Below are 12,539 nucleotides of genomic sequence, written 5' to 3' on the forward strand. Positions count from 1 at the left end.
TATCCAATTGACACCTGGGTCCGCCTCGGAAGAATTGAAGACAGGAGGGGGGTGGGGTAGGCCACCTTTCTCGACGAGTTGATTTTAGTAGATACAGTCGGTGAAGACGCACAACATCGGTGAAAATGATTCGATATCTATTTACAGCTCTTTTGTCTGTCACTTTACAGCACTAGACACAATACAGTACTACTACGCACAGACTTATTACTTTTTTTGTTGTTTTGCTTATACATCAGTCAATGGGAATGATGGGTAATGAGGAGGGGGAGAGACAATAATGGAGAGAGTAATAAGGAAAATTGAGGGGTTTCATGTTTCAAAGTGATTTTTTTTTTTGTTTTTTGGTGGTGTTGGTGGTGGGGGAGAGAAAGAGAAATAGAAGGTGTCGTGAAAATTGTAAAATCAACGAATTGCGATCTGGGGGAGCGGATTATTGCGCAGGTGGACACACATAAATGAAACGGATGAATTAAAAATACACACGTGGTGAATGTTCGTGAACGTTGTGCCAGTGAAGCAACCGGCTAATAACCGTGGCGATTACAATAAACAAAGACGAGGCGAAAAATGTTTTTGTTTTAACTAAACAAAAAAGAAAATGAGGAGACGAGTATGGAGAAACGGGAGATAAATATGATACAACTGTCCGATTAAATTTGATACGGGCCTACAATGAAATAACCTCGTCTTTTAGAGTGCTCAATTGCAAATAAAAAGTGGAAAAAATTCAGGAGAGCAGTCACTGGCGCTCGACGACAATTTAAAAAACAAAACAAAATCTTATTTTTGTTTTCAAGTCACGAACTTCATTTTTTCTTTTGACAGGATTTTGGTTTGATTTTCGTGTAATTGTAAGTTCCACTTTAAACTCCGGTTGGCGGAGTAAGCGGACTCCAACCCTGTCTTGGTGAACTGTGATCGCTGAAACTTTCAGAGAGGAGATCTTCCTTGACCTGGACTTGCTGTTGAAGAACTACCTGCTGCTGTTGTTGTTGTTGTTGTACCTGCTGATGAGATTCGAATCCAGGACTGGAACTGGTAGAAGCTGACCTTTCAACCGCCACTGGCGAGACTTGCTGGTACTGCTGTTGTTGGTGAGGTTGTTGTTGCTGTTGGCATCCGGCGTTGTTGTAGAATCCGCAATTCTCTCCGCTGCCGAAAAAGTAGTGACCCGACGGGTAGGAGCCCGGCAATGCCACGGGATAGCCGGCCGAAGAAAATGGCAGTCCAAAATCGGTGCTGTGGTGGGCTGTCGGTGCTCCGCCGTAATGTGACGACGGCATGTATCCAGCGCCGTAAGCGGCCGCCGGATTGGTGCTGTAGTGTTGTTGTTGATGCTGGAAAGGTTCACCAGCCGACGAAAGCCACGGCAATTGATGATTGCTGGCCCAGCTGCTGCCGCCTGATCCAGCTGAGGATGTCGACGCTCCTAGAGTGCCGACCGCTCCGTTTGTGATGTTGTTGTTGTTGTTGTTGCTGATGGGTGGCGAGCCGGAAGAAGACGAAGAAGAAGCTGCTGCTGCTGCTGCGGCCGCCGCAGCCGCCGCCGCCGCTGCAGCAGCGGCTGCCGCGTTATTAGCCCCGCAATTCCAGTTGTTGGTCGTCCAACTGGCCGCCGTGTTGTTGTATCCACCCGACTGCACCGCATTGTGGTGTGGGCCGCCGTACGGCGTACTGGGCGTCGTCTGACTTGCACTGATTGGATAAGAACCTGATGAAATAAAAAGAAACCAAATAAATTCCCGTGTCACGCACCAAGAAATTCACCATTTTCTCGTATACATTTGACGAGTAGCACAAGCCAACACGCAAATAGTCTCTGTGTATATCGGCTGGGCCCATCTTGGCGGTTAATTGAACGCAACCAAATAGATCCATCCGCCCCTTCCGCCATCATTCGGGCCATCAACAGTATAAGAAAGAAAGAAAAAAAAGGGACTGCTGCTGGTATACAATAACTTACTAGTACAACTACTGAGGGACCACTGCTATTTTCTTTTATTTCTTTTCTCCTTCATCTTTATGCTTCGTCAAAGGGTCGTAAACCGTTTGGGGGGTTTATCCAAATGAAATAACATTGGCCTATCATATAACCCACCCGCCCCTGACTTACTACTTCTTCTTCTTCTTCTACCAGCGATTATAATACTAGACGACTCTCTTCTTATATATATATATTCCCGAAACAAAAACTGGGTAGCCAAAGAAACTCTCTTCGGTTGGCAAGAAGTGTGTGTGTGTGTGTGACAGTATATAGGACCCCATGCCGCCCGTTAATGGTTATTACACGTTGATCATTTCAAGTTGCCGCCGTCTTCTCCAGATACAACCCGAAAGAAAGAAGCGGACCCCGTCTCCATTTTTATTTTTATTTTTTTTTTTTACTTTCGTCAACTTGGAAATTGACCCGCAGGAATGCGCGCGCATCGACTTTAATTGGACTCTCGATAGGTCAGTCCCAGATAGTCCCAACCCCGTGTATACATCATAATAAGGTTATATCTACAATTATATAGAACTACGCGCATGTGTGTGTGTGTGTTGCATTTATAGGTGCGGTAAAAGAAAGAAGAAGATGTTTTTCTTTTCTTGAAATCATAAAAATAAGAAATGCAATAATAACGGGAGCTTCAAATTATCACTCGTCGATGATTTGAATTTCTTTCGACTTGCGATGTTTTTTTAATACTTTAATGACTGATCCATCTTCAACCTGTCGCCGATGGAAATTCGATTCAAATATTTTCCCATTTTGGGGGGGAGGGGAAACTATTCGGTCCGGGCCGCAAGAAGAAATTGAAGAGTCCAGGGGTGCTAAATGGTGATTGCAAGTCACACTGGCTCACTAACGAGGAAATCAAAGACGGAAGAAAAGAGATACCGAGAGCCGGTCGATTTCTTCGATTTTGTCGCTCGACATTTTCCGATACGATTTCCCGTGTGTGTGTCTCTACCGCAAAATTGTCCTTTTTTTCTAACGACTCTGCTAATAAAAACAACCCCTTCCAATCCGCTGGATGAAAAGAACCGTAAAAATAAAAGGAAATTCAAAACTCTCCGAAACGCCAAATGTTTCAAAAAGAAAAAAGCCGACCAACTACAACAACATCTCCACCCCTACACACATCTAATCAGCGTTCTCGGAAGATTGTCACACAATTCCCATTTTGTAGTAAACGTATTGAATCACCAAAAAGAAATATCTTTGTGGCTTCATTTTTTAGGGTTTTTTTTTACGACCGAAATTAGGCCATCGGAGAGGTTAAAGCGCCAATGTCTCTCGCACAATCGCCGAAGCCGTGACCCCTCTTGTGCATATACCTGATGACTGAGGGTGATTATATATAGGTGGGTGTTATTATGCTGTAAATTGATAGGAGAACACACCAAAAAAAGAAATCAACACGGGTTTCGGAGCTCATTATTTCAGGTGGTTTTTTCTATCTTATTCTCTACATGCCCCTGCGTTGTGGCCCGTCAGGCGTTTACAGCCCAGGTGGACGTGTTTTTGTTTCGACTAGCTCTTTATATACAACGGGCATAGAGGGGGGGGGGGGACCTTGATTGGAGTTGCCGCGCGTTCTTTCGACGAGTTTATCACTCTCAGTCCGTTTTCTTCCAGAAAAGGAAAAACAAAAAATTAAGTACACATAATGACACTGGGCGGCAACGACCCTTAGATTCTCCTGGCCAGTTTTAAACATGGCGTCATCGTCCCCCTCGCAGATAAAAAAATAAATAATCGTAGATTTGAGAAACTTACCGGGAACGGAGGTGGGCGATTTGTGTCCGGACGACGGGACGCTGTAAGGGACGACCCGGTGACTGCCGGCGTGGTGATGCGAGTTGCCGCCACCAGAAGCGGAAGATGCGGATGAAACTCGACCGACGGGCGATGAAGATGAAGTCGATCCGTTGTTGCCCGACGGCAGCCGAGATCCTCCACCGCCGGCCGCTAATTGCTGGGCGGCGTAGACGCTCTGGTGATGAGCGGCGCTGGGCGACAAATACCACGAACCATCTACACAAAACAAAAAACCAACAAATCGATTGATGAATGTGAAAAATAATAAAAAGTTGAGACACAAGTCGTAAAAAATTGAGAAGAAGATTCCAACGACAATTGCGTCATCTAGTCTCTTGATTACGCGTTACATATAGACTGATTGCGTGATGCCTGATTAGATTTTTCACGTTACCAAATCCGACGTGTACATGCTGTGTACAATCGCTACACCACTCGTGAAAAAAAGGCAAAGGCTGTGAATCCCCAAAATAAACTTTTTGAGGGAAAACTTTTCTGTTGATTTGTGTCACGCCCTTCGAAAAATAAAAATAAAAACAAAATCCCGGATAGAAAAGGCGAGATTTGAAATCATTCAAATTTTGTTTTGTTTTCCAAAGAAAATCGTGAAAGGAATAAAATTTCAAAGAATAAAAGGATCATCATAAAAATGAGCTCTAGTGCGTAGGCCAGGAAGCCTCTCTTCTTCTTCTTTGCCTATCCCCGTTCGTAAGTAGATGGAAGCCCACAGGACATGATGACATGCGGCTGCGGGACTGACGTATAGTAGTATACAGACACATTAAGGCAATATAATACGTATAAAAGAAGAAAAAAGAGAAGCCCTCCTTTATTTCTTTCGGTTGAAGACTTGTCTGAGCTGCTGTCATGATGAATATGTTATTGGAGGCTGGCCGCGCTCTCGGCTCGCGGCTTTTTCTGATTTGATTGCCGCCCTATTCTCTGCTCCTGCTGCTGCTGTGTTTATTATAACAACCCGTCCACACACACACACACACACAAAAGAAACACTAAGAGAGCAAGCAACTCTTCTATTTCGCCTTTTGTTTTAAGTTTTCCAATCCACGACGCAGAGTTGCGTGACGAAAAAGAACACACCGCCGGCTACTTCTTTTTTTAAAATCTGCCGTTGAGGACAGAAATTAGCATTTTATATCCCCCCCACACAACTCTTTTCTCTGCTGTTTTTTCTTTCTGGATGGCGGATTCACGAGTTAAAAACTACTACAACTACCGCTGTTGAAAAAGAGAGAGCGGCTACCGGGCAATATTATCCAGCTGTATAGCTCTCAATTGTTGTTGTTGTTGTTTTTTCCCCTTTTCCTTTTTTGTTTGGTTGAATTGACACAAACAACAAAAACTTACATTGTGAATACTGATGGTGGACCATTGAATGAGGATGAACACCACCGTCGGAAGAGTCGCCGTGTTGGCCGCCGTGTCCTCCGCCACCGCCGCCGGATCGTTCCTTCGAGTCGAGAAACGCTTTGGCGAATGGATTGTGTTTGATTTTCAAAGCCGTTACCTGCCAAGCAATTCAAAATTTCGTTAAAAATGTCAAAAAGAGGATCGAGTCAAATAAAGGTGGTGATGATTTTACCTCGGGATTCTGGTAGGCCGTGACTGCGATGAATTGAGTCTCCGGGAAGGTGTAAGTCAAAATGCGTCGCTCATCGGTGCCCACCCGCACGATGTGAACTCGAGCCTCGTACTTGTGCAAAGAATTGAGCATAATCTGCGTGCGAAAAAACAAAAAACAAAATTCATCAATTCCTTAGATTCTGAAGGCTAAATTCCCATTTTTCTTTAGAGTTTTGACACCTCGACGACTATTACTCGAATTAATAAAAAATGAGCAAGAAATGGGGGAAATAAATTTTTGGGGAATGAAATCCGCGAGTGCACTTGTGGGAGGAGGGGGGGGGGGTTTAATCGATCGATGCCGATTAAAAGAATCGACCAATGGACGGATAGATCGTCCTGTCTGGGAAGATGTTGCCGGAGACGTTCCCACGCTGGACCATGGCCGGCGACGATCAAAAGCCCAGCAAGGTTACGAAATACCAAGGGAGTCGTCAAGAACATTCCGCATAGGCAAAAACTCACCCCTTCTACTCCTCTCGTCCTATTTTTGCCTTGTCTTGTTTATCTCTCTCTAAACAAGCTGGATTGTGGGGAGGATGTGTGGGAACCCAAAAACAAATAAAAATTTGTATTTAAAAATGTCTCACCATGCCAGGCTCTGATTTCTTGTTGGATAATTTCAATTTGGAGAAATTGACCGGCTCCTTCATCCAGTGGGCGCCAAAGTTGGGCGACTCGTTGTGGACGTAAATGGCGTTGGATGGCGGTCGTTCAGCTTTCCCGCTCGGGATCCATCTTCCTTCGACGTACCGACACCTATAACACACACACACACACGTAAAAATAGGTTTGATTAGATTGTTATATTAATGTTTTCATCCATTCACTTACCGTCCTTCGACGTCAATTTGAAGAAATTCCAAGAGGATAGAGTACATGGCTTTTGGGTCCAGGCCACCGACCGAGACTTTGACGACGGGAAACATCCGCCTGGACGGGAGGAAACAAAATGTTAATTTAGTTTTGTTTTTATCGGTGGATGGAATTGTATTAGTATTAATTGGTTTTATTTGATTTTACCTTCCGTTTTTGGTGACAATCATTTCGTTGGTGAGCTCCTGGAATTTGCTCCATAGGTCACGTTCTTCCAAGGAGACGCGGCACTCTCGATCGATGCCCGCATTGCCCGGATCGTTCTTGATGTAGCGGCCGTGACCGACCATGGTCGGGAGTCCGCCTTCGGCCGCCGACAGAATGTGCTGATGAGCCGTTGGGTTGCTGGACACGACCGGGTGAGTGTGTTGATGCGAGTGCTGGAGCGGCGCCTTGTCCATTTCAAAGCGCATCCTTGGCCGGCAACAACTGGGCAGGTGTTCAAATCGACTTTTTCACGTTTCGATCAAAGAAAAAAGCCGCACACAAATTCAAATTCAACGATCCACAAAGGCACAAAAATGAAACAACCGACCAGATCAATTCAATTCGCACGGATTTAATTTAGAAAAATGTCAACTGCGGAAACTGTTGCGCTCGGAATTTAAATTGGAAATTCACTTTAGACGAGGAAAATTTCGATGTTTTGAAGAACCAAAAAAAAGTCACACAGATAAGTAACACGTACGTCGTCGGACGTGGATAGTTGAAGACAGTTGGGGTTCGTGTTTCACGCAGCCACCTTTCTACTGGCTTGGGGTGGTCCGGCCCCCCTCGGTTTATGGGACGGGTCTGTCCCATTGGTGGGAGTCGAGACTCCACCCCCGACCCATTCCTCACCGACTGATTGGTCGACATCCTCTTGTTCTCATTTACCTTTTTTTTCCTTTTGGCCCTCACCATCAGATAGGACATTTTAGATTTTTCCAGGATGAGAGGGGGGCAATGCTGTTAAAGGTACTAGACAAATCTACCTGTCGTACACTCTTTTAGAGCGAAAGAAGATAGCCCCCGCTTTGTGTGTGTGTGTGTGTGAGACACTCCTACTTCATCTTCCCATTTGCCCTCATGGAAAACAGCTCATAAGGAATAGAAAGAATGGCCAGCCAAATCGAAATAAAAATAGACAAACAAAAAAGAAATGAAGAAATTGATTTCACAAATTGACCCTAATCCACCGTCCATGTTCGAAAAAAACAAGAATGCAGCCGACCGTAGCTGATCAAATAAAAAGATATAGCCTGTATAACTCGACGGGAGAATAAACGGAATAAGGCAAAACTCGGGCTTTATATTGCATCATACGAAAATTGATTTTTTTGTTTTGTTTTATAAAGTTCGAGACGAGTTATTAGTCGTGCAAGGAGGGAAATGCAACTTTTGGTTTAGGTCGAAAAGTTGTGGCAGTCGATATTATAAATGGCCTGGCGAAATTTATTCCTTGATCCTGTTATTATTGACGTAGCGTTGCATCGATATATGTTTAACTTTTAGTCCTTTTCGTATCAGGAGGCCTAAACTTTTACGCCATCGTAGTATAGATAGAATGTCCCGAAAACAATGGCGAATGAGACAAATCGAAATGTTCAGGAGGACTCTTTACGACATCCAAATTGTTTTTTATGAGCCGCTGTAAGAATTATTTTTTTTGGGGGGAAAAGAGAAAATGGACGAAACGTCCATGTGCCAAAACGACGAAAATCATTTGGAAAATTGGTGGTGGATAGGCCAACAGCAGAAGAAATGTTTGTAAAACGAGAAGCACAACAACAAAGGAAGGTGTCGTCGTACCGACAACAACAACAACAACCTTTAAAAAATAAAACGTATACCCAGGAAAGAAGTTGTCGAGAACTTTCTGGGAGGTCCAGGCATCTTTATTTTCTTGTGTTGACTCGGAGATGGAAGACGTGTAGCCCCAGCCACACAGTCCAAATAGACACACACACAGTATAAAGAGGAAAAGAAAAAGAAACCAGATTTTTATGACACAAACAAAAATGTTTTCTTTTATTTATTTCTTTCTTCTTATTTTTTCGACTGAAATTCTGAGAGACTGTGGTTTTTCCGTCTGCAGCCGGCGTTGCCCCATTCCTCGATGTGTGTGTGTCGTAAATGAGAAGAATATTTTTTTAAAAAACAAAAAAGAATGTGCTGTGTATAGATTTCGAAACAAAATGTTTATGTGTGTGGGGGGAATTAAAAATCTATTTTCACGAGTTAGAATCATGATCACTCAACTGTAATGGAATTTCCAGGAGTCTTTGACCGAGCTTCAATTCGATATGGCAGCCTCTTGTTAAAATTGTTATCAGCGAAAGAACAAAAAACCGATGAGATTGGGAAATATAATCAAAAGGTATCAAGGATGGCGTAAGACTAGCAGTATCCCCCTCGGGATGATTATTTCTTTTTATAATACGGGGGTAAGATCGATAGGGGTTGAGATAAAAATCATTTACTCTTTTCGATTCTATTCCTTTTTTTATTTTAGAAAGGAAAATATTTTCACAAGTGATACCAAAAGCAGTTTATCCTTTATCCTTTTAACAACAGACACCTTCTTTTCTTTTCGGTTGGCTACAACTACATCTAGACAAATGTGTAAGGGTTAATTATGAAATATTCTCAGCAGATAGATAGGGACACAGGCATTCACACCGCCCCTCGATCGCGTTCCAGTGTCACAGACCCGATATTTTTCCACGAAATTTTTTTCATTTCAAAAAATGAAATAGAGTGAAAAACCTTTTTGCCCCCTTAAGAAAAATCTTTCGCTTGCTACACTTTACTGTGCGCAATAAATAGGAAATAGAAGAAGTCCATCTGGAGAATTCCTGGAAACTGGGAATGCATCTCGATCTGGATATACTTTAGCGTGTAAAAAAGTATACCCTAAAGGATATGACGCTCTCTAGCTGTACACTGAATTGAGTGTGTGTGTGTCTTAATATTTGAAATTTACCTTTAATTTAGCACCTGACGGCGACACGGAGATGAACAACACTAGCGACATGGAAGACCAAAACTCTGGCCTATAGACTGAGCACTGCCATAACGTTGGAAATTGAAAAACGACAAAAGGTGAAATATTGGAACAATAAATGAATAATGTCGGAATTAGAAAGTTGGAAAACGGAAGTACCGGCCACACATTTCTCCCGTACGCGTACAATGCGAGTGTGTCTGTTTAGAAACACACACGTGGAAACATCTGCTGCTGATGTTGGAACCGATCATGTTAGGCCCAGGCGTTGAAGCGTATAGGCCCTGGACTCGCCGTACACTCCCTAGATGTCCCTTCTATAAAACACTAATTAAATGTGGCATGCAAATGAACTCTGTGTGTGTATACTTTACCATGCGTGATCGTGCATCTGGAATGGGAAAAAAACGAGGGGGGGAAAGGTATTCTGTCCTATAAGAAGAAAGTCAGGTACATCCAGTGAAATAATAATACTAATAATAAAAAAAAGAAAGTTATGGATCGGGCCACCCCTCATCGCACGTATAAAGAGCCAACAAAATATAATACTACACGATATAAATAAATTGTAGTCTCTGCTAGACAAAAAGGCTTATTATATAGACCCACAAACAGGAGGACCGAAAAAAAGAAAGGGATAAGGCACGAGCGGATTGCATGGAACATAATAAATAAATCTATATATATACGTACCCGTGTGTGTGGTAGTCGTCGTAATGGACGGAACTCACTACACTCAAAAGTGGCTTGCGCTGACTGTTGGTCTAGAGGCCTGGAAACAAAATTTTTATTGTACAGGCCCTTGTAATTTTTTGGGCTTTTTGAAAATCAAGCAGAGGGGGGACCTATATAGGCCAAACACACACACACAACTTTTCATTGACTTTGTCATTTGCGTATCAACTTTGTTGGAACCGGGAAAAAAACAACGATTCTAGCGGAGGAGGAAAAATAACTTTTGGGGAGTTGCGCGTCCGTCGGACAGAGTGGACCGACTACCAAGAGAAAGAAACACACAACTCTCGATTCCTTTTCTTTTCTTTTTTTGGCATGTCAACTAATGAAGGCCTATAGTGTCATTACGAAACAAGGTGTAATAAGATGTAAGGAAAAAGAAAAGAAAAAAAGTTTTTCCACAAACTCGCCGGGTAATGTGGAATTAATAATGATGTGGCGTGAATTTTATTTCGAAGTGACCTTTATTTTTATTTAAAAAAATTTTGTCATCATCATTTCCAAAATTGATTATCATGTAACACTATGCCGATAGATGTGGTGTGAATAAAGCAGCCAATCCGCAGTGTTCACACAAGTCCAGGGGAAGATAATCATTTGTCACCTGGCTCTCTTGATTGCCAATGCCTGTCCTTCTTCTTCTTCTTCTTTTTTCTCAGTGCCATCATCAGTCTCTTAAGAGAAAAAGAAATCGATTCCACTTTTTCCACGATCTAGTTGGCAATTATAACTTGTTTTTTTTTTTTCCTTCACCAATAGGAGAACATCTGGCTGTTTTTGATAGTCTTCCATCTTCAGGGACTGTGCAGTTCTCGCAAAGAGTTTTAAAAGGACATTCTAAAACATGTGATGTTGATGAACCCGATTAATTTGCGTAGGATAAAAAGAAATAAAAAAAAAGACTACTAGAGCACTAAATGAGGTTCTACCAGCGTGTACGCGTTGATAGGGAATTATCACCAGAACGTTTGGGGTGTGCTCGACCGCTTAGATATTACTTTTGGCATTCGAGCGCTATAACAGCGAAAGAAGCCCCGTGGAACAAACTCTCAAGCCCCGAAAAATGGGAGCTCATTTCCCGACTGTACGAAACGAGAATAATTGTCACTTTTCTCACTTTTCCTTCTCCCTGTCTGCGCTGTTCTCTCTCTAGTTGGTTTGAGATGTGCTAATGTGTCTATTACATTTCGCTACCTATTTAAACATACACAAAAAGTGTCGCCCCTCACACAAATCGTGATCATCCGGTCGTGATGAAATTCCCGAACAAATGCAAACAGCCGTGATTCGTCGTGATTTAGGCCAATACAAAAGAAAAGAAAATAAAAAATAAAAATTGGGAGCCACCAACGATGTCGGATGACTCTTTATTAAGGCGCATGGTCTTATTTACAATACTCCAAACGTATCTATATAATAATATAAGGCTATATCTATCCTATACACACACACATAAACGTGTTTACCGCCTCTCTTGACCCACCGTGTAGGAAAAAGGGAAAAAAGAGCCGAGGACCAATCCAATTGCGTTTGTCCAAAAAGAAAGAAAATGGCCGAACAGAAAGGGGGGGTTTCTTCCACCATATATGTATCAGCAATTTGTCCAGTTTGTTGATAGAGTTCCTTTTGTTTCGTTTGACATGAGGGCCCTCCTTCCATTTTCTTTCTTTTTATAATGCGGAAAGATATCGGCACTGGGAGAAAAAAACAAAGACCTTTTTACACACACACACACACACACACATACATACAAGGCGGATGAGCATTTAGCGAAATCTTGCCGACACACCTTTGGCGGCGATCGATTCAGCAGAAGGCTTTCTACCACCTATGAACCCTGTAGTGTAGTGTCGACGGTGTACAACGTCTAGTATAGTCAACTTGGCTCTGGTGGCCCCATACGAAACATGTTGTGCCCCATGCTACCTGCTGTGTGAGGTTACCACCGTGTGGAAGAACATCTTCTTCTTCTTTTAGAAAATATAGAAAGGGCAGGTTAAACATCGAAGCAGCGGCCATTTTGTGAGTGGCTGGGGTGTGCGCGGCCCTTTTGCGCGAGTCACACCTTTTTGGGCTCGGAAGGGAGGGACCAAAAAAAGGGCCATCTTCTTCGGGATTTTTTTTCTTTCCAAATTTCTCCGTGTGTTGGTATACAAACAGAAACCAAAAAAAAACACTCCTATAGCTCTTTGCATATCCCAAAAGTAGAAGTATCGCGGGGAAAGATGAAACGCGCTGGCTGCTGTGGTGCCGGGGTAGCGTTTTCCCACGATTTCTACACGACTCTATCGCGCCTGGCGCAGACGGCCATCCGATTCGATGACTCAATTGATTCGCTGCTGCTTTACATGACCCTTTCCCACGCCATCGTCTTCGGTTAAAAGGCGGCACCTCTCACTACACGCCTCGACAAGTCTCCAACCGATGCCGACCACTTTGGCAATTTCACTTCGTGTTAAAACATATCAAACATTTTGGACGAATGTCGTCGAG

At 43.0% G+C, this 12,539-nt stretch overlaps 2 protein-coding genes across 3 annotated transcripts in view; one reads left to right on the top strand and one right to left on the bottom strand.

Annotated features, from left to right (window-relative positions):
* Positions 1-12,539, top strand: part of LOC124320327 (cytochrome P450 2J2-like) — a 115,783-nt gene that overhangs the window by 28,052 nt on the left and 75,192 nt on the right. The window lies entirely within an intron of this gene.
* LOC124320291 (T-box transcription factor T-like) lies at positions 117-8,909 on the bottom strand. 2 transcript variants are annotated; one of them, XM_046783099.1, is made up of 8 exons: positions 8,158-8,909; positions 6,473-6,754; positions 6,284-6,382; positions 6,040-6,208; positions 5,409-5,543; positions 5,174-5,333; positions 3,767-4,024; positions 117-1,714 (listed from the first exon to the last, which is right to left on the bottom strand). In XM_046783099.1, exons 2-8 carry the CDS (start codon positions 6,736-6,738, stop codon positions 867-869), a joined length of 1,935 nt encoding a protein of 644 aa, XP_046639055.1. In that variant the 5' UTR covers positions 6,739-6,754; positions 8,158-8,909; the 3' UTR covers positions 117-866. The 2 variants fall into 2 exon arrangements, with proteins under 2 accessions (XP_046639055.1, XP_046639054.1); XM_046783098.1 differs by lacking the exon at positions 8,158-8,909 and having other exon boundaries at positions 6,473-8,141.

The sequence above is a fragment of the Daphnia pulicaria genome, chromosome 1 (genome assembly GCF_021234035.1).
Source record: "Daphnia pulicaria isolate SC F1-1A chromosome 1, SC_F0-13Bv2, whole genome shotgun sequence".
Classification (NCBI taxonomy): Eukaryota; Metazoa; Arthropoda; class Branchiopoda; order Diplostraca; family Daphniidae; genus Daphnia; species Daphnia pulicaria.

Excerpts from the sequence above, each read along its gene's own strand:
- LOC124320291 (XM_046783099.1), bottom strand. The coding sequence starts at position 6,738 with ATGCGCTTTGAAATGGACAAGGCGCCGCTCCAGCACTCGCATCAACAC. Across the intron at positions 5,544-6,039 it reads AGAAATCAGAGCCTGGCATG|ATTATGCTCAATTCTTTGCA; the intron begins GTGAGACATTTT and ends TTTCGCACGCAG. Across the intron at positions 4,025-5,173 it reads CCACCATCAGTATTCACAAT|ATGGTTCGTGGTATTTGTCG; the intron begins GTAAGTTTTTGT and ends TGTTTTGTGTAG.